Source organism: Asterias amurensis, chromosome 7 (genome assembly GCF_032118995.1).
Source record: "Asterias amurensis chromosome 7, ASM3211899v1".
NCBI classification, from domain to species: Eukaryota; Metazoa; Echinodermata; class Asteroidea; order Forcipulatida; family Asteriidae; genus Asterias; species Asterias amurensis.
In genome coordinates, this window is record NC_092654.1 from 18,614,241 (window position 1) to 18,632,995 (window position 18,755).

At 37.6% G+C, this 18,755-nt stretch overlaps 2 protein-coding genes across 3 annotated transcripts in view; one reads left to right on the top strand and one right to left on the bottom strand.

Moving 5' to 3' along the window:
* The window catches only part of LOC139939921 (diacylglycerol lipase-alpha-like), a 50,305-nt gene extending 38,818 nt beyond the window's left edge, over window positions 1-11,487 (top strand). For both annotated transcript variants that reach the window (XM_071936083.1, XM_071936084.1), the window contains exons 9-16: window positions 2,292-2,453; window positions 3,233-3,313; window positions 3,928-4,070; window positions 5,210-5,351; window positions 5,735-5,943; window positions 7,852-7,978; window positions 8,248-9,073; window positions 9,340-11,487. In XM_071936083.1, the coding sequence (XP_071792184.1) occupies window positions 2,292-2,453; window positions 3,233-3,313; window positions 3,928-4,070; window positions 5,210-5,351; window positions 5,735-5,943; window positions 7,852-7,978; window positions 8,248-9,073; window positions 9,340-9,668 (2,019 nt within the window). In that variant the 3' untranslated portion in view covers window positions 9,669-11,487. The remainder of the gene's footprint in view (window positions 1-2,291; window positions 2,454-3,232; window positions 3,314-3,927; window positions 4,071-5,209; window positions 5,352-5,734; window positions 5,944-7,851; window positions 7,979-8,247; window positions 9,074-9,339) is intronic.
* Window positions 11,488-12,326: 839 nt separating this feature from the next.
* LOC139940099 (uncharacterized) lies at window positions 12,327-16,794 on the bottom strand. The gene is made up of 2 exons (XM_071936340.1): window positions 16,640-16,794; window positions 12,327-15,926 (listed from the first exon to the last, which is right to left on the bottom strand). Exon 2 carries the CDS (start codon window positions 15,874-15,876, stop codon window positions 15,082-15,084), a length of 795 nt encoding a protein of 264 aa, XP_071792441.1. The 5' UTR covers window positions 15,877-15,926; window positions 16,640-16,794; the 3' UTR covers window positions 12,327-15,081.
* Window positions 16,795-18,755: the final 1,961 nt, after the last annotated feature.

Here is an 18,755-nt window from a genome sequence, read left to right on the forward strand (position 1 = left end):
AAATGGTTTTCATAGTCGGCTTCAAAAGTATTGAACAGGAACTTTAATTGGGGTGTTCCCAAAGAAAACAAACATTCACAGGGAGAGTGTGTTTTAAAAGTTGACTGCATGATAAACTATTTATGATTATTAATGCATGGTTTGCTCAAACAAAGAAGACATGGGCTCAATTTTATAACACTGAATTCTCCGCTCATAGAATCACATGCTTTTCAGGACACTTTAAAACAGAATTCTGCGGAAAGCGGCGCCATGAAATTGGGTCAAGATTTGTTCATCTGATGTTTTTTTCTTCAAAGCTTTGGCTACTGTTCTCGCTTAGGATCTATTGGAGACAGTTGTAGGTCAAAGCCAGAGAAGTTTTTTATGATAAAATGGCAATTCAGGAACAACATTTTTGACCTGTCATTACTTTTCAAAAGGCAGTCAAGAGAAAAATCTTGTTTACAAAACTTGATATGAAAAAAGTTGAATCAAATTATTGATCAAGAACTTTTCTCAGTTCGCTGAAAATTATCGAGTGAAAATAGTTTCTCCCTGTGTAAACTTACATTATCTTCAATATAAATATAGTTTCGTATCTGTCCACAAATTGTACATATGAAACTTGAGTTGAGTACTGAGTGATTACTAACAATATGGTGTGTTCATAAACCTAGTCATCCGCCCCTACGATTACTGACCGAGCTTGCTGTTTAACTGCGTGTTTTTACCTCATTCCTATTTGCTTGGAATTCTAACCACAACACTCCAGCATCCCTTTTCCTTCTGCTCCTCTCTGCCCATGCTGACCATCCCCACTTGAGAATCGAGCATTCCGCCCAGCTCCAAAGCTGCAGTAGTTTCAGTGGGCGATACCACTCTGCAGTAGGTGTGGGTTGAGAACGTTGGGGTAAGGTGACATACTATAGTGCATGCTTTAAAGGAAGTAAAGCATTTTTGATAACAGAAATTTAATATTGCTGCATTCTAAATACGGCTTCTTATTAATGCAAATTAAAATGCGTGTGCAATCGCTAGCTTTCCCTGATTTTGCATAACCATGGATTTGTTTTACAAAAACATGAAATGCGGATAACCTTGTAATACATTTTCTTCACTTTGAAGATCATGAAAATATCCCTTGCAATCTCTTGCAATTGCATCAATTAAGCTTTGTTTGTTTGGTGAAATAAATTCAGGTACATCATTGATTTCATTCAAAAGAACATTTAATTTCATGCTTTTGCTGATAACTGTTTCCGCTTCAGCTTGAGCTTCACAAAACTTTTGTGCTAAGAAAAATAAATGAATTGAAGTTAAAGCTCTTATCAATTCAGATACTTCCCTTTCAGAATTCCTTCTAATAAGCGGTATGTATCTCATTTGCATAATCATGCATATGCATTAGCAAACCTTACTCTGATGCTGAAGCTATCCTTCCACCAGCATGCATAAATTTGCATATTGCATATTAAACCTCAAAAATATGTTTGCAAAATGAATGAACTATTTAAAAGTTTGCAGCTTTACTTTCGAATTTGCATTTCAGAATAAATTATGTCAAATAAACATATATTTTTAATTACCAAGATGACGGTTCACTTCATTTAATATGAAGTACTAAGCATTTTTAAATCAACTTTTTGTTCTAACTTCTTGTAAATTTTTCTTTAAATTTCCATTAAAATTCCCATGATGTCATTGATGGTTCTTCGCCGCCTCTTTGCATACCAGGTGAGATTCCAGTTCCTTTTCAAGTTTGTCTCGATTGACCCAAACTACACGCCTCCACAAGTACTTTAGAAACCATTAGAAACAATTCTCATAGTTAAGCCCGAATTTAATAAAGACTATTTCTTATCTAGCGCATTTTACCATAAGGTATCAATGCACTTTTTATTAGAGCTCTCGTCAATAACATTCCTGTAATCTTTCTCAGCTTCCTGAGGAGTATAGATCCCCGGGCTGCCACGGTGCTCCAAAAGCTTTTTCGAACACAATATTAATCTCCACCCTCACAGGTACCCATTTATTCCCCTGGGTGGAGAGAAGCAATTATAGAGAAGCATCTTGCTAAAGGACAACAGTGTCATGACCGGGATTTGAACCCACAACCTGATGACTTAACCACCAGAATTTGAATTTGACGCTCTAAACCACTCGGCCATGACACCTTAATAGATTCATTAATGCACTAAAAGGCAATTCCACCATCCATCAACTAAATCACCAAATGAAGAACCAGAAAAGGCTTTCCAAAAGAACCTTGAGCATATTAAGAAAACAGATTGGCCTTCCTCTATTTGCAGGTGTGGGAGACGCCATTCTTCGTGGCCTTGGATCACTCTAGATGTAAGGTGATTGTCTCAGTGCGAGGCACGTTGTCTATGCAAGACTGGCTGACAGATTTAACCGCTGACACCTCAGAGATACCACTGGAGAACTGTCCCTCTGATTGGTTCGGACACAAGGTTAATTACCATAAAGCCTTTGTAAATACACGAGGTCCCCTCTGTTCTCAAGAGCCTCCTACAACTTCCAACACAGCATTTCAGCAAGTCTTTCTCCAACAAACAAAGTTTAATATTAAAGGCAGTGGACACTATTGGTAATTGTCAAAGACTAGCCTTCACTGTTGGTGTATCTCAACATATCCATAAAATAACAAACCTGTGAAAATTTGAGCTCAATCGGTCATCGAACTTGCGAGATAATAATGACAGAAAAAACACCCTTGTCACACGAAGATGTGTGCGTTTAAATGGTTGATTTCGAGACCTCAAGTTCTAAAAACCTGAGGTCTCGAAATCAAATTCGTGGAAAATTACTTCTTTCTCGAAAACTATGGCACTTCAGAGGGAGCCGTTTCTCACAATGTTTTATACCATTAACCTCTCCCCATTACTCATCACCAAGAAAGGTTTTATGCTAATAAATATTTTGAGTAATTACCAATAGTGTCCACTGCCTTTAAGCAAATATTCGCTCCTGGTTTGATTGGCAGCATATTGTGCCACTGCACCTTGTAAACCATTACATGGTGCTATAAAGGAAAAGTTCATTTACTTTTTACGAGGAAAAAATACTGTGCGCTTTGATATGCCCCTAGGAGTTTGATAAAGTGCTATATAAGAACCTACATGTATATACTATATTGTATAGTAAAATGAGAATGGTGATTTAATTAAGCACTGAATTCAACGAGAAGCAAAACCATGATTCTGATTTTGTCTTGTCTGTTCTTCCGTAGGGGATGGTAGGGGCTGCGTTACACATCAAGAGGAAACTTCAGGAAGAGATGATCTTATCAAGAGCATTCACACATGATCCTGTAAGTTGTCTCTTTAATCCCTTCTTAATCTTTAGGAATGCATTACCAATGCATATATAAGTAGGGACAGAAACTCTTTTTAAATGTAATATAAAAATATATCTTTTTAATATGCCACATTTTAGTATTTTGTATGGTTTTATGTCTTTAATTTGTCTTTTTTTAAAGGTTTCCGCCTTGCTAGTAAAGATTCTTTACATGGGTAGTGTTAGAGGCACGTGTCTCTTAGAAAGATCAAACATATAGGCCGTGTCCGAAACGACGACTTCGGCTACAGCTACGTCTAGATCAGAGCGTCTACCAGTGTTGAAGAATAGGCAGACGCGCGCGATCTAGCCGTAGCTGTAGCCGAAGTCGCCGTTTCGGACACGGCCTAACTTTGCCAGCAGGCTAGGCCTTTGTACTAAGTAGGTTGTATTTCACAGTTGACCAATACTTTTGTTTATATTTGTTCTCCCATATTGTGCATTTTAACATGTGTAATGCCCTTTTGATCATTTTTATATAAGAAGCGCAATATAAATTATTATTATTTGTATTAATCTGCTAGAGGTGAAGCGCCAGGCCATTAACTATTTTTTTCATTTTGTGTAAATGTGGCATGTCTTTTGAAGGTAAAAGGTACCCAGAATTATGACCTGGTCCTGGTGGGTCACTCGTTAGGTGCAGGCACCGTGTCCATACTCAGTTTACTACTCAGGCCAGACTACCCAAATCTGCACTGCTACTCATACTCGCCTCCTGGTGGTTTACTAAGGTGAGTGTTGTAGTTGTGAGGAAAATACTACCCTCCAGGGCCCAGAATTATGACCTGGTCCTGGTGGGTCACTCGTTAGGTGCAGGCACCGTGTCCATACTCAGTTTACTACTCAGGCCAGACTACCCAAATCTGCACTGCTACTCATACTCACCTCCCGGTGGTTTACTAAGGTGAGTGTTGTAGTTGTGAGTAAAAGAAATGGAACCCAGAGAACGTTGAGTGTAGCATTGTGTGTGTGATTTTATTGTGAAACCACTTTCATCGATGCGCGTAGGCTATTTTTGGGGCCATACTGTACAGTAGACACAATGAACATTGACTAAGGAAAACAAGTAGAAACGGTCTATGTGTTTGCCATACATGTGGGCGATCGAGCTCAGCGTTTCCGGGTTCTATTTCTATGCTGTGAGTAAAATACTGCCCTCCTGTGGAGACAAATAGCGAGGGTTAGGTGGTCAGGACCCATTCTCCCCTAGACTGGTCCCCGGTCTTTATCCACTCAGGTGAGTGTTGTAGTTGTGTGTGAAATACTGCCCTCCTGAGAGTCCAATTTCATAGAGCTGCTTAAGTTCAAAAAGTAGCTAAGCACAGCAAAAGTATGCATACCAGAATAAAGTTACCGGCAGAAATAGGATTTGTCATGTACTATTTGTGACTGTTATCCTGCTTATTTATGGCCACAATTGTCATTTTTGTTTGTGAGTACACTAAAAAGTAAAAGTTGTAGGATGCCTTTGATCTAAAGTATGTATTTATATTTGAGAGATGACTTTGTTTTTCAGTGTTTAGATTATAACATAAAGCCATTGACTATTCTGATAGCCTCTCATGACAAACATTACGATGAATTACTGAAAAGAAAAAAAAGTTTGCAAAACCCTACACCATGATGAACCTCCCCATCTTTTTAGGCCTGAAGTCTGTTATCAGTTTCAAATATTTGAAATAACCTCTTAAAAAACAACATTACTTCAGAGGGAGTTGTTTCTCACAATGTTTTATACTATCAACAGCTCCCCGTTGCTCGTTACTAAATGAGTTTTTTATGCTTGTAATTATTTTGAGTAAGTACCAATAGCATCCAGTGCCTTTTATAATAATAGTAATAATAATAATATCCCCATCTTTGGTCACAGCATGCCAGCAGTGGAGTACTCCAAGAAGTTCATCACGTCCTTGGTCGTCGGGAAAGACATCGTAGTGAGGATGGGACTCTCTCAGATGGAGAGCCTTAGAACGGATCTCCTAGACTGCATCAAGAGGAGCACAGACACAAAGGTACGTTGCCGCTTTTTAAAAAACTTTTTGTTACAGAACAAAAGTGAGGAATGGGGGGGGGGTCCACTTTGTGGTCAGAACAATAGACTGCAAGTCTCACTTGTATGAGAACAAAGCGATATATTTATAAAACACTTCTTTCTATAGGATAGAGTTAACAGGCAATCTGTTTTTGTAGGTTCCACTTTGCTTGTTCTCTATTCAACTATTCAGACTTTTCAAAATTACAATCCAGTTGGAGATTTTCATGAAATTTAATGATAATTTTTTTCTTCTACAATTCTTAAAGACTGGAATTTGACCTTTTCTTTACAAAAGAAACAGTGTTGTACAATACAGTGTATTAAAAATAACTTTAAGTTTTTGTTTTTTTTCCAAATTAGTGGAAGATCATCTTTGACGGACTACTCTGCTGTCGGGAGATCAACAGCAAGAATCTTACACCGAGAGATTCAACCGATTCCCCCTCCCCTCCGAGAATGACCAAAGCCGTCCACCCGACCAACCTCTCGCTCCTACTCACTACCCACAATCCCTTGTACCCACCAGGGAGGATCTTGCAGATTGTACGCACAAATCCTAAGAGGGAAGGGTAAGTTTAAAAAAAACAAAAAAAAAAATCATGAGCCACTTCTCACTTTTGCATTCATATCTTTACATTTTTATAATATTGTGCCCAATTTCATTGAGTTGCATCTAGGCACAAAAAGTACATAACAACAAAACTATGCTTACATGTACTAGAATACAGTTACCAGTCAAAACACCATGGCCCAATTTCATAGAGCTGCTTAAGCAAAAATTTTTGCTTAAGCAAAAATTTCATTGCTTAGTAAAATCAGATTACCGGCCAAGACTCCACTCAATTGTAATGCTAAGTAAACAACAGCTTAATACTAGTCATAAGCAATGTATATAGCAGGAAATTTTTGCCAGTAACATGTATAAAATGAGCGAGCTATTTTCGTGCTTAAGCAAATTTTTTGCTTAAGCAGCTCTATGAAATTGGCCCCATGTCACATGCACAATTTGTGACTGGCATCCTGCTTATCACAACATTTGTAAGCAAAGTTGTTTGCTTAAGCAGCTCTATAAATTGAACCCAGGTCTTCCTCCAAAGTCGACATCTCTCTTGTTAAAACCACTTTATCTCAACATTGTTTTATGTTTTCTGGCGGAACAGTCTTCCATTGTAGTTGCTTTCTGCTTGTAATTCTATAAGCCATTTTAAGGTATGGTGTACCGTACACAGCAATATGACACTTACAAGGTTTGGGTAAATTTGTCTGCAGACACCCAAACTTGAGAGGTTAATTGCCCTTTTTTAACGGGAGCTTAAATGTTTTCTATTGTTGTTTCCTCATTAACTATTCAATTTCCAGTATTATTGCTTTGTATGATAAATACATGTGTTCACTTTGTTAGGCCACCTTTGCCAAGTTGTTATTTATTGTTAGTTCTTGTTTTCCTGTCTTAAGGTTGAGTCAGTGAACTTTTTCTTACCAGCTCTGTGATATATTTTTTCCTTATAGAGTCTTCATCATGAACTGATTCAGTTCATTTCAATCATGGCTGCACCTTATCTTTTGTATTTTTTAACAATTATGTAAAAATATTGTTGTTTTGTTTATTTTTTCCCTGAGGAGATTTGTGACTTTTCTTGGATGTTGTGTTAGTGTATTTTCTTGTGCGTATACTTTGTTATGTTGTATTTTTGTCAATTGTACAGATATTTTTATTCATTTGGATGTAGCTAAGTAGCTCGAGGCAACGGAGTTGAAGGCTTTTGTGTCACTGTTATTTCATTAACTTTGTTAATACATGTTCCATTATTGCTCCTTTTCTATACTTCTGTTGTTCTTTCTGGTATGCCAAATAAATCTGATTGCGCCCTCTTTTGACTCATTAAGGTCAGGTCATGTTTAAGCACACTTAACTGTGTTTATATTGCATGTTAAACATAGCCACACCATCTTCTTTAGGAATGTTTAAGTATCCTAAAATATTATGAATGAACTTTTATTGGAATGCAGCAATAAATGCTACATGATCTTAGGCAGAAAAAGTGTTTAATAATGTGACCATAGGCCTAGAATTTCATCTTAGGGTACATGATTTTGTTTTAAGGGCACTTCCATTGGAAAATTTTGAAGGGGCACCAAGGCAAATACCAGTCCAGGGCACCATGGCCTCTTTGGTCTCCATGTAGTTTAAGGCCTGTGACCAGTCAGGCAGGATGGGGTTAAAAATGTTTAAGAAAGTAAAAAACGAACATGACACACAAATATAGTGGTTAACAGCAAGTAGAAGTATTAGTTATTTACTGATTAAATTTAAATTAAGTATTTAATTTTTTAAGAACACAAGTTTATAAAGTATGAAATAAAAAGGTTGGGTCTTGCTTTTTTTAAATTATTGATTCGTTAAAAAGATCCTTTATTTGGTTTGTATCCTCTGTTTTTATCTTTCTCATTACTTGTCAACCTTTTTCCCATGACAGACTGGATAAGCGAGACTGTGCCTGGTATGCTGTATGGTGCAAGAATACAGCATTCGATGAAGTGTTAATATCACCAGTAATGATTGGGGACCATCTGCCTAACAATGTCATGAATGCCTTACAAAAGGTACGCGCTACATGCTGCGCTAGTCTGTGAAATTCTTTTTTTATTTTAGTATTACATTTGGGACTTTGAATACATTTGATGCAATCAGCTTGTGGTTTCTTTGCAATTAGTTTGAGGTTTCTTGAAAATTGTTATATATTTTTTTAATTTCAAATATTTTATCTCAATTTGTATCTCTTTTTAAAGAGTTTTGAGGAGCAGTGTTGTATGAATTTGGTGCATCACTGTTATTACTGATATATTTGTCTTTTTTATTTTCTTTCTGCTAGTGCCTTAATTATGGAAGACTTCATGGCCCTCCCAAGTTTTCAAACAGAGAGTCTTATCGACCAAAGAATTCACCTCGCTCATCTTCAAAGTCCTTGGGTGAGAGATGTTCTACACCTTCCAGTACCTCCTCACCTTCATCATGTATAAACTTTGGTTCAGCGATCCCAAACAATCCTGTTCCTGATATGAACTCCAACACGGTCCCGCCGTGCAGGAATGAAAAGACTTCCACAACGATCTCAAAGCGGTCTTCGTATACTCAGCCCAGCACCACTGCAGGCTGCCCGGAGGGTATGCAAAGGGCTGGGAGCTCTTCCCCCGTGTTTGCCTCCTGCGAGAGTCTACCGACTTTGCCTGGGTGTGACGAAACGGACGGTAAAGCGCCGCTGGCTCGGTTCGATACAATGTCCGAGATCGGATCGATGTCATCATTCCAAAGTGTACCCATGGAGCCAATCAGATCGCAGCTCTCGTTTAGAGTCCGAGACGGTTATTGCTACTATGTGAATGAGGACGTCAAAACTCCAGTGTCGCCATTTCAGCTGCAAACCAAATTTGATGAGAGCCTTGAACCAAATAATCGGATTGTGACGACTGCATTGATCGAGCCCAAACCGGTCAGGACCGGTCTGAACGCTACCGAGCAGCTGAAACTGCATCGGGATGGGAGCACTAAACTCCTGGACCGATATGGCAATATTAAAGGCAGAACGTCCACAAATGATAGATACACATTAACGTACGATAGTGGATCACAGAACTCGGTGAACAAAGAGGGCGCCGTTCGGCCAGAGCAGCTCGTGTTCATAGGCACTAATGGAAGTAGTAAGTTGGCCCTTTCAGTCCTTAAGGCCACCATACAATGCTCTGAGGAGTCTTAAAGCACACGCATAAATGTTACTTCATAAATGTCGTCAAGAAATTCTTACCCTATTATGATGTATCTCCAGCACATTCCAATTTTCCCCAACCTCCAACACTTTGGACTTTAAGGCAACGAATACCTTCGGTTTTTGGAATCGTTTGATTGTTTTTATTATAGGTCATAGATATTTAAGTTTTGATTATAGTTTATCTAAATCTCTCATCAGGTTTCTCATCATCAGGCAACTTATCATCCGACCACAGCCCTGAGGCACTCCTCGGTCAAGCCTACACCTGCTATCATTCTCTCTCCTTCGACAGTAGTCAAGACTTTGAAGACGATTTCCCGACTCCCACTGGTACCCTGCGGCCAGGTGGTTCCTACCTTTACGGCCAAGTACCCATGGAAAACACGGAGCTGCTACAGAGAAACAATGAAGCAGGTGGGGCTACTATGGAAACGGATGACTCGCAGAAGAGGAAGGGACCAAGGATGTCAGCGCCGTCGGAGAGAATTCAACAATTGCGGGAAAAATATGGAGAGACAAAATGTTAAAAGAAAGTTTTGGGGCTTTGTCCACACCACGACTTAGGCTGCAGTTCCAGTTGAAGCATCATGTAGAATGCGCTCTGCTCCAAAATTGAAGACAGAGCCCAAGCCTGAGCCAGAGACAAAGCCTAGCTTTGGAAAAGGCTCTAGGTTTTTACAAATTGTTAAACTCACTGTCCAACATACCTAATTTCTTATGACTCCTCATACCAGTACAGAAATAACTTGTCCTACTAGTTCAGATTATAACACACCTCTTGCTTGTTCTGTATTCTGGTTGGCTGAAACACGGTCATGTGGGATGAACTAAAATAAACTAGTGATCACGCGTGCATGTTTTGCGAGAATAGTACCTGGGCGGGTACTAATTGAAAATAGCGCCTCGTTACAGCGCCCTCTCTTGACTTAAACCGTGAACAGCAACTACAAAACATCCTTTCTTTTCCAGGTTTCTGTTCTTATTTCACATTTAAGACCGAGGTGTGTTATAAAACACATATTGACTGGCAATATTCGGTAACTAGTGTACTTCTATAACCCCTCGGGCCTGTGGGTGACAAGAAGAGGGGCCTATTTTCCAAGGCCTTGGGAAATAGGTCCCTCTTCTAGTCACTCAAAAAACCACTCGGGGGAATAGAGTACACTAGTTACCTGATTGCCAGTCAATATGTGTATATTAATGCAGAATAGTGCAGTCTTGTTCAGTCTAGTGCACTTTTGTTCAGACTTGTGCAGTCTATACTAGTTCAGTCTAATTCAGGCTAGTGTAGTGCTAATTCAGATTAAGACTAAGAGGTGATTCTAATTAATAAGTTTAGACTGGTTCATACTTTTGAAGTAGTCCAGCACTGTGGAAACTGGTTCAGACTGGTTTGTACTGGTTCAGACTGGTTTGTACTGGTTCAGACTACTTTAAAGACTAGTTCTTTTTAGTTCTAGACTATTTCAATCTTTGTAGAGGCACGTATAAGCAGAAATTGAAATGTCCCAAAACTTTTATCTACATTTACGATTAATTTTTGCACTTTCATAATGAAGTCAATTTTGGCCTCTTTTAGTACTTTAATGACGAAGTACAAATGAAAATATAAATCATAAAAATGATTAACATCGCAATATGAGAGGAGAGGTATTACCGTTAAGCATTAAATTCAAATAATATGTATTCATACATTTCGTAATTTGCAATGACGTCGTAAGATCATTTGATTAAAGACAAAATTGAGAAATAGTTATTCATGAAGATATATTTTACAGAATAGATAATGTTTTTTTGGTAAAATTGATTGATGCAATATTAGAATTTACCCGATTCATCAACCTGTTGTCCATAATATGCAAAATTCTGCAGTTTCCACATAAAAGCCAGGAAGTTTGTTTTCATAGGAGTTGGCAAAAACTAGACTGTGCAAAAATTATTCATAACTCTCCTGTCCATACAAGTTTATCCATTTGCAAGCATTTTTATTTAGAAATGCAAAGAAATTAGAAATATAAACAATCATTTTATTCAGTAGACAGATCTAGTAAATTGGAAGATCCTTTTTGCACATTTAGCATAATTTTTAATATACATGTAGTTGCCAAAATCAGCAAACAAATTTCTTTGACTTGTTTTTTGTATGACATGCAGCCATGCAACCATACTACATTGTAAGTGTATGTTTCGTGCATAGGATTAGAAAGAAATTTAGGTGCCACCTTTGGTTTTGAATTTGGTCTGCTTTTCTTACATTCCATTGTTTGTCAATTTGTTTTAATTTATTTATTTATTTATATTTTTTAAAGGTTTGTTAGTGATTTTTAGTACATGTATGCACACATCTAATAAAACTAAATTGATGCAAACATTCTTATACTCCTCGAACAATATGTTTTATGCAGTCCTTAACCCATAAGGACAGCAAAGCACAATTCACAGGGGATTTAGTTCAACTCAACATTTTCTCAAAAATACGATGCCATAACCACAACCACTCCCAATAAATGACAAATTCGTATATCATTTTGTAATGTAACAGAATATAAATTTATTGCCACAGAATAGCTCATGTTTCAATACAAAATAATTTGTTGTCAGACGCACTTCCATTAAAACAAAACAGATATAATGATACAGTCCTACGTTTGTGGCCAAAGTTGGGCTAGAAATATAGTAAACAGGTAAAAATAAAACTAATAAAAATGCAATTATAAAGTACGGGTTTCCCTTTAAGCTTGGTAAAAAACTGATTTGTTTTCTTTCTAGACCGCACTTGTTTAAAAACAAGACTTTCAAGTATTGTTTTGTTCAAGCTTCGCAAAAGTAAGCAATGAGCTGAACTGAAGCAATTTAAACGTGTACTTACTTGTCATTTTCAGGCACGACCTTGTACGAATCTGATAACTAGGTTTAAAGGAACACGTTGCCTTGGATCGGACGAGTTGGTCTATAAAAAGCGTTTGTAACAGTTTGTTATAAAATGCATATGGTTAGAAAGATGTTTTAAAAGTAGAATATAATGATCCACACAAGTATCACTCAAAATTGCACGGTTTTCCTTTTACTTCGCGAGCTAACACGGACGGCCATTTATGGGAGTCAAAAATTTGACTCCCATAAATGGCCGACCGTGTTTGTCTACGAGGTAAAAGGAAAACCACGCAATTTCGAGGCATATTTGTGTAGATCATTGTATTCTACTTTTACAACATCTTTCTAACCATATCAATTTTATAACAAACGGTCACAGGACGCTTTTCAAAGACCAACGCGACCGATCCAAGGCAACGTGTTCCTTTAAATAACCTGCAAAGTTTATTAAAAACCTACACTATGTGTCCATGTAGGTCAACCCTTGTACTCAATCAAATTGTTAGTACTTTTTTTAAGAACTAAATATCATGCTTGCTTTTTGGATTGTATTCATGTCTCACAATCAATTTTATGTGTTAAGCAAATTGTGTGCTTTTTAACATTCTTAAAAACTTGCCCTGAATATCTGGTTAAAAAAGAATTTGGTCTTTAAGCTGTCCCGGAGGACAGTTCAATGTAGAACCATGATGTTCGTACCTCTATCGTCTCCACGAACATGAGCGAAATTAACCTCATAGTTGTAGGAGTAGGCACTGACAAGCTATATGAGGTTTTTTTGTCATAATTATAGTATGCGAGGAGCTGGGTGTACATGTTTGTTTGCAAGAATTTTATTTGAAGAATTGTGTATATTTGGATCTTTTTTCTGTAAATTTGCCAAAGATGAGCATTGACTTTTTATCTCACAAATTTCAAATTGATCATTATTTATTTTTTATGTTGTCAGTTTTGACTAGACCCATTTTGATAATGGACTAAATATACTGTCTGTCTTTTTATTTTTTTTAAAAGACATTATTTTAGGTGGTTTTATTCCAAGTTATTGGAAACAGTGAGAAGAGCTTTTAGGAACAAAGAACAGAGGTGATGATTTCTATTTCCATCAGAAGAATAAATTCTGATAAAAATTGCTTTGTATCATTAGATGGTGCAAATGTTTTAGTAAAGTTACTTTCTTGTCACTCAAACACCATGTGAATAGTAAAGTATCTTGTAGTATTTTGATTGGCTGTGACAAACAAAAAGGTCAAAGGTCACTTGTACACCTTATGCATTGACGTCATCCAGCAGCCATCTTAAGAGGTAAAACGATGGCTAAACAATCAAAACGCACAGATTTTGTACGTGCAGCGCACAGGTTTGGCCAATAAACCTTTACTTTTGTTACCTCTAGGTGAGGGCGCCCTACTGATATGACATCATGTGCTATGAAAGTCTATTAAAGTTCTTCATACCTTTAACATACATTGGAGTTTTGTCACACCAGTTTTGAGTGTGAACTTCATTGGCTGATGAAGTAGAAGTAGTACTATAGTTTCAATGTGTTGCTGAAAACACACTTTTAATAAGATTCACTTCTTTTTCTTAAGATGGTTTACAAATTGAACTTTGATGATACAGGTGGAATAAAGTTGTTTCCTTCTTGAAATAACAGCAAGACTGTTTTGTTATTTGGTGTCTATAACTATCTTGATTTAGTTTTAGAAAGTCTCATTATTTTTCACAAAATAATTAATGGCCTGATAATTTTGACCCGTGTAGGGTCTTTTCAATTTTTAAATCTAAATGAACACAACATACATGAACACATACACTGAAGTGACAGAAGCAGTCGAGTGGGGAAATAATGAAAAGAGAAAGAGGCAGAAAGTTCACAGAAAAAGGAAGGGACAAACAAAAAAGAATGAGTCGAGGTTGGGGAAGAGAAGATGGAAGGGGGCTGGTTTAATCACAAGAAGTTTGAAACACACAAGACAATATCAGATGTAGGAGGAGGAAAACATAGTAGTGAAATAGTGGATGAGATGGACTAGTCGTTGTGGTTAAAGTTCAACACTATGTCTCTCAATCACTGCACTGTGTACACACAGACAGAGATATGTACATTCAATTCAAACATCGCATATATACGCATCGATTAAAATTGCGAGAGCAAGATAGCGTATTATTATCTAGTAGCTGAGGAACTACACCGCTTTGGACCAATCATAACTACATGGAAAGCTTAAATCGCTGCATGTCAATCCAATGAAACCATAGGGTTTGTAAGACCGGTGCCCGTCTGTATCAAAGACAGAGGACCAGTCTAGAAAAGATATGACATGTGTCTTAAACCGTGTGCGGGTGTCCCATGCAATTTGGGAATGAGTGAGATGTGGGAATCACCCCTGACTACCAGGAAGTTTATGTGTGGTTTCTGACTGCCACCACCAAACGATGATATTGACAATATAGGACGACCGCCTATGTATAGGGCTAGATAGCTCAGTTGATGGAGCACTAGGCACTATAATGTGGAGGTTCAAATCCCACTATAGTAAAGTTGTGTTTGTTCAACCCAAAATCATGAAAAAGTTACCCAGTCAATTATTTCCCTTGTGGTGAGTGTGGGTTCGAATCCTGGTTGTGACACTTGAGCAAGGCACTTAACTTTAATTGCTTATCTCCACCTAGGGGTAAATGGGTACCTGTGAGGGCAGAGATGGTTCTTGTGATTGATTGAGCTTAATAGTGATATTTGTTGCACAGGCTGTATACTCCCCAGGGAGCTGAGACGGCTTAAGGAACTAATTAAATGGTCCAGTGACCAGGAGTAATAACTGTGAAAAGCGCTATATAAAAACTGATCATTATTATTATTATTTAGAAGGAATATAAGAAGAACCGTAACCATACACTTAGTGGATGCTAATAAAATTTGAATGAAAATTAATTAATTAAATTTAATGATTAATTCAATCAAAGGATGTGCAAAAGTTACACACATTAAAGACATAGGCTATTTTAAAGTACTAAAACTATTCAATAAATTGCAGAAAAAAATTCTGTCAATCAGAGTCGGGGTTAAATATGCATTTTTGTGAGCTCTTCATAGTATGGTAAAGCTTCTTCTACCATCTTTACAAACTCTGGCTCCAGAGCCTTCTTGTCTGTCTTTGCTGCCTCTGTTGGCTTTCTGAAACCAGTACTATTGAGACAGTCAGCATACCATCCATAGATCTTTTGATCTTCCCAAACGCTGTTTCTTACCATCCAGTTATCCGGCTTTTCATCAGTCCAGTCCCAGGTGAGAAGCTTGTCACTGAACGGTAGACCTAGGATCTTGCAGACCTTTTGTAGCATCTCCTTAGGTTGTGCAATCAGGTCGTCAGCATCCAGCACAGGAGCATTGATGCCATGGGTGGTCTTCAGGTAGTGGTGGAGGTTGTGCAGAGACTTGTGTTGATTTAGCCCAACTTGAAACACTTGCTCCTTAGGGAGTGTTTTGATGCGTGTCGCAAAAGATGAGATGGACTTCAAAGGGTGCCTTGTCAGAAAGATATGCTGGTAGCCGTCTGGTATGAATTCATACCTTCCATCCAGATAGTGACTGCAATCCTTCCCTATGACAACAGACTTGCCTGGCCGAGGTTGCTCATAGATGGCCTTCATTGATTCGTAGGTATCTGTGCCAGCGTATTCATACTCATAGTCTTGTAGGTACTTACGCTCTGGGCCAAATCTCCCTGCAGAGCAGAAGTGTGCCAAGATAGCGCAAGAGTCTGGGATTTGAGAGAGAGATCGAGTGAAAACTGCTGACAGAGATCGGCCAGTGTGCCAGATGAAAATCCGCTTCTGATTGCTAGGATTGGCAGCCATGATGATTTCTGTTCCAAAGATCTACTAACGTGGTGATAGCAGAAACAAACCTGCAGTGAATATGGATACCAATGCATGTGAAAGTTTAATTTTCAAACTAGAAAACGCAAATCCAATTGTTTTGTAATCCAATTGTTTTGTATTTCCTGTTCTTTTTCATGTTTTCCCACTGGTTTTCAAATTGCCCAGTTATTGCAATCAAGAACTCGGTGCTTAGGTAAGTACAAACAAAATAATGAAATTCAGTCTCAAACGATTTGAAACCAGTTTATTGCAGCATCATGAAAATATCTCAAAAAGACTCTGATTACTTTCAGAGAAAATAGAATGAGCTGTTACAAACTGGCTTCAACCAAAAGGACCTATTGTATGAATGCTCAAAATAGTTAATGGCCTGACGTTCCGACCCTAGCAGCAAGTCTTTTTCTAAGGCTAAATAACAACTCAACAAGCATTAACCGTTTGCTGTGTTGCATGACCAACAGGAACCGTTCATGTTGATGTGTTGTCATTTATAGCCTTTTGGGAAAGACTGTGCTAGGTTCGAAACCTCAGGCCATTAACTATTTTTAGAAATTACTGATCTAACAAAAATCTTAAGAAATCTTTCCACAAACTTCTCTTGAGTTGAAGTCCACCACGCAAACTTTTACATTCTACTACTCAAGATCTTTCCTACATGGCTATACATGAAGCATATGTTGAATTGTTGTCTAAAAAGCAATGTAAATATAACTTCTAACTCACAAAGAAAGTGCCTTACCTTTATCAAGCATTCTTTTATAAAAGTTCCTTCAAACTACAAATATTAAACAGTATTATATGCTGGCATTCACATTATCTTTCATAAAGAAGGCACATGCAAAATTTCACAACATGTCTGCATCATGTCTGCATAATATAGGTCGAGGTTGTTTCACAATAAATATATTGTCCTGTACCATCGTGTTTTTCCGATGATCAAATTCCACGTCTGTGAGATCAGGTCATGTCAAAGGTTTCTATGCAGCCTTTTCACAAATGAAATGCATTGAAAAGGCATTCGAAGTTGACCATATTATGTCAAACTCAGTCATGCACAAGTCCCAGGCCCCCCCCCCCCTATAATTTAATTCAATATTTAATTCAATTCGTTTTTAATGGTCCTCGCCATGGAGGAAAATCTCTGCATACATGCATTACACCTAATAGTTACAAACAATCAATGATATACTACTTTTGCACTAGTTTTGTTGCGCGGTAGGTTCTGCAGAAAAAACATTCAAAGGTATTACTATCTGGGGCCCATTTTGAGGGCTCTGCTTTTACTGCTGAATTATGTTCTTGCGATCACTATTCTCCGCTTACTGTGCAAGCGCTGTGCTAGCCTTGTAATCGAAGTATGCACATAAGCGAAATAAATTCCTGCTAACTTGTGAAATACACATGACGTAAGCGCGGAATTCTTTGCTTATGGCAAGCAGAGCCATGAAATCAGGGCACAATTTCTTAAAGCCTGTAAGCATAAAAACTTGCTAAGCTCTGAAAAACTTGCTTAACAGAAACTGGTCACCATTCAAAATTCCATGAAGTTTACATTATTGCAACCGGGTGCCCCACTAATTTTTTGCTTAGCAAAGACATTTGGTAAGCAGTTTTTTATGCTGAACAGCTTTATTAAATTGGGTCCAGGTGAGATTCAAACCAATGATTTTAACTGGCCTCTTGTCATCTGGCAATCTCGATGATCTCTAGTGGTTAAAATATATGCTCCAAAGTGCAGGGGGTCCTGGGTTCTTGTCCTACTACCTGGGTTACTATGCTTTTTGATTTCTTGTCTGCATGTCTTGGAGGAATCACTGAGTATACCGTGCTCTTATCACCAAAAATATTATTCTTTATCCCCTGATGCAATTATTACATCTGTTAAATCTGCATGAAATAATTCATTTTGTTTTGTATTCCTCTGACAGGAAAAATTTGTGTACAATCTGCTTATTATAAATATCACAAGAGCCTGGTGTCTCTGACCCGGCCCTGAGGAGCTTCGTCAAATTTGGGAGGCACGGAGAAAAATCTTTAGTATTGGGATACATTGAGATACTTGGTGGCAGCAGAGTGCACGACATTTATCAGTGGATTTACCTGGTAAGTTTAATGCCACCGTGCACCTTACATAGTATTATGTAATGAAGAAGTGGAAAGTTGACTTTAGAGGCCATTTAACTATTTCTATGACGTCACTCTATTGATGAAAGTGTAGATTATTTTTACGAATCTACACTTAACTGTAGATTCGTAACAAATCTACAAGTAGCTGTAGATTTGTTATGAATGTACAGTTGAGTGTACAAAATAAAGTGATAGTTTAAAACTACTGTTTTTACACAAATAACATGATGTGAAAAACTCAGATGAAAACATGTTTTATTTCAATGTCCCAAAACATTTTATTAATTGACATAATAAAAAATAAAAATTGTGCTTGATAATGTTACAAGCACTATATAATATGCTTATTTTTTTTTTAAATAGTTATAAATGTGACCAGTCGTCGTTTGACAAAGATTGGGGGAAATAGTTTAAGTCAAAGATTTAAGATTCTAAAGATTCTAAAGTGTAGATTCGTGATTACGATGTAATAGCCTTATAGGCTCGTACATTCTATCCATGAATCTACACTTTTTCGTTCATAATGGTCACAAGATTTTACCTACTAAATTAAAGGTTGTATCCTGAATAAGCCATTGCATGTTAGATTTGATTATTTTCTGGTACAATAATGTGCTCGGTCACAAGTTACCACTTAAATTTGAATTCATCATAGATACAGTTGATATGCCCAGGAGTGAGCTATCAGATGGTGAACACCCATACAGTTCTGAATGAATTTGTATGGC

Excerpts from the sequence above, each read along its gene's own strand:
- LOC139940099 (XM_071936340.1), bottom strand. The coding sequence starts at position 15,876 with ATGGCTGCCAATCCTAGCAATCAGAAGCGGATTTTCATCTGGCACACT.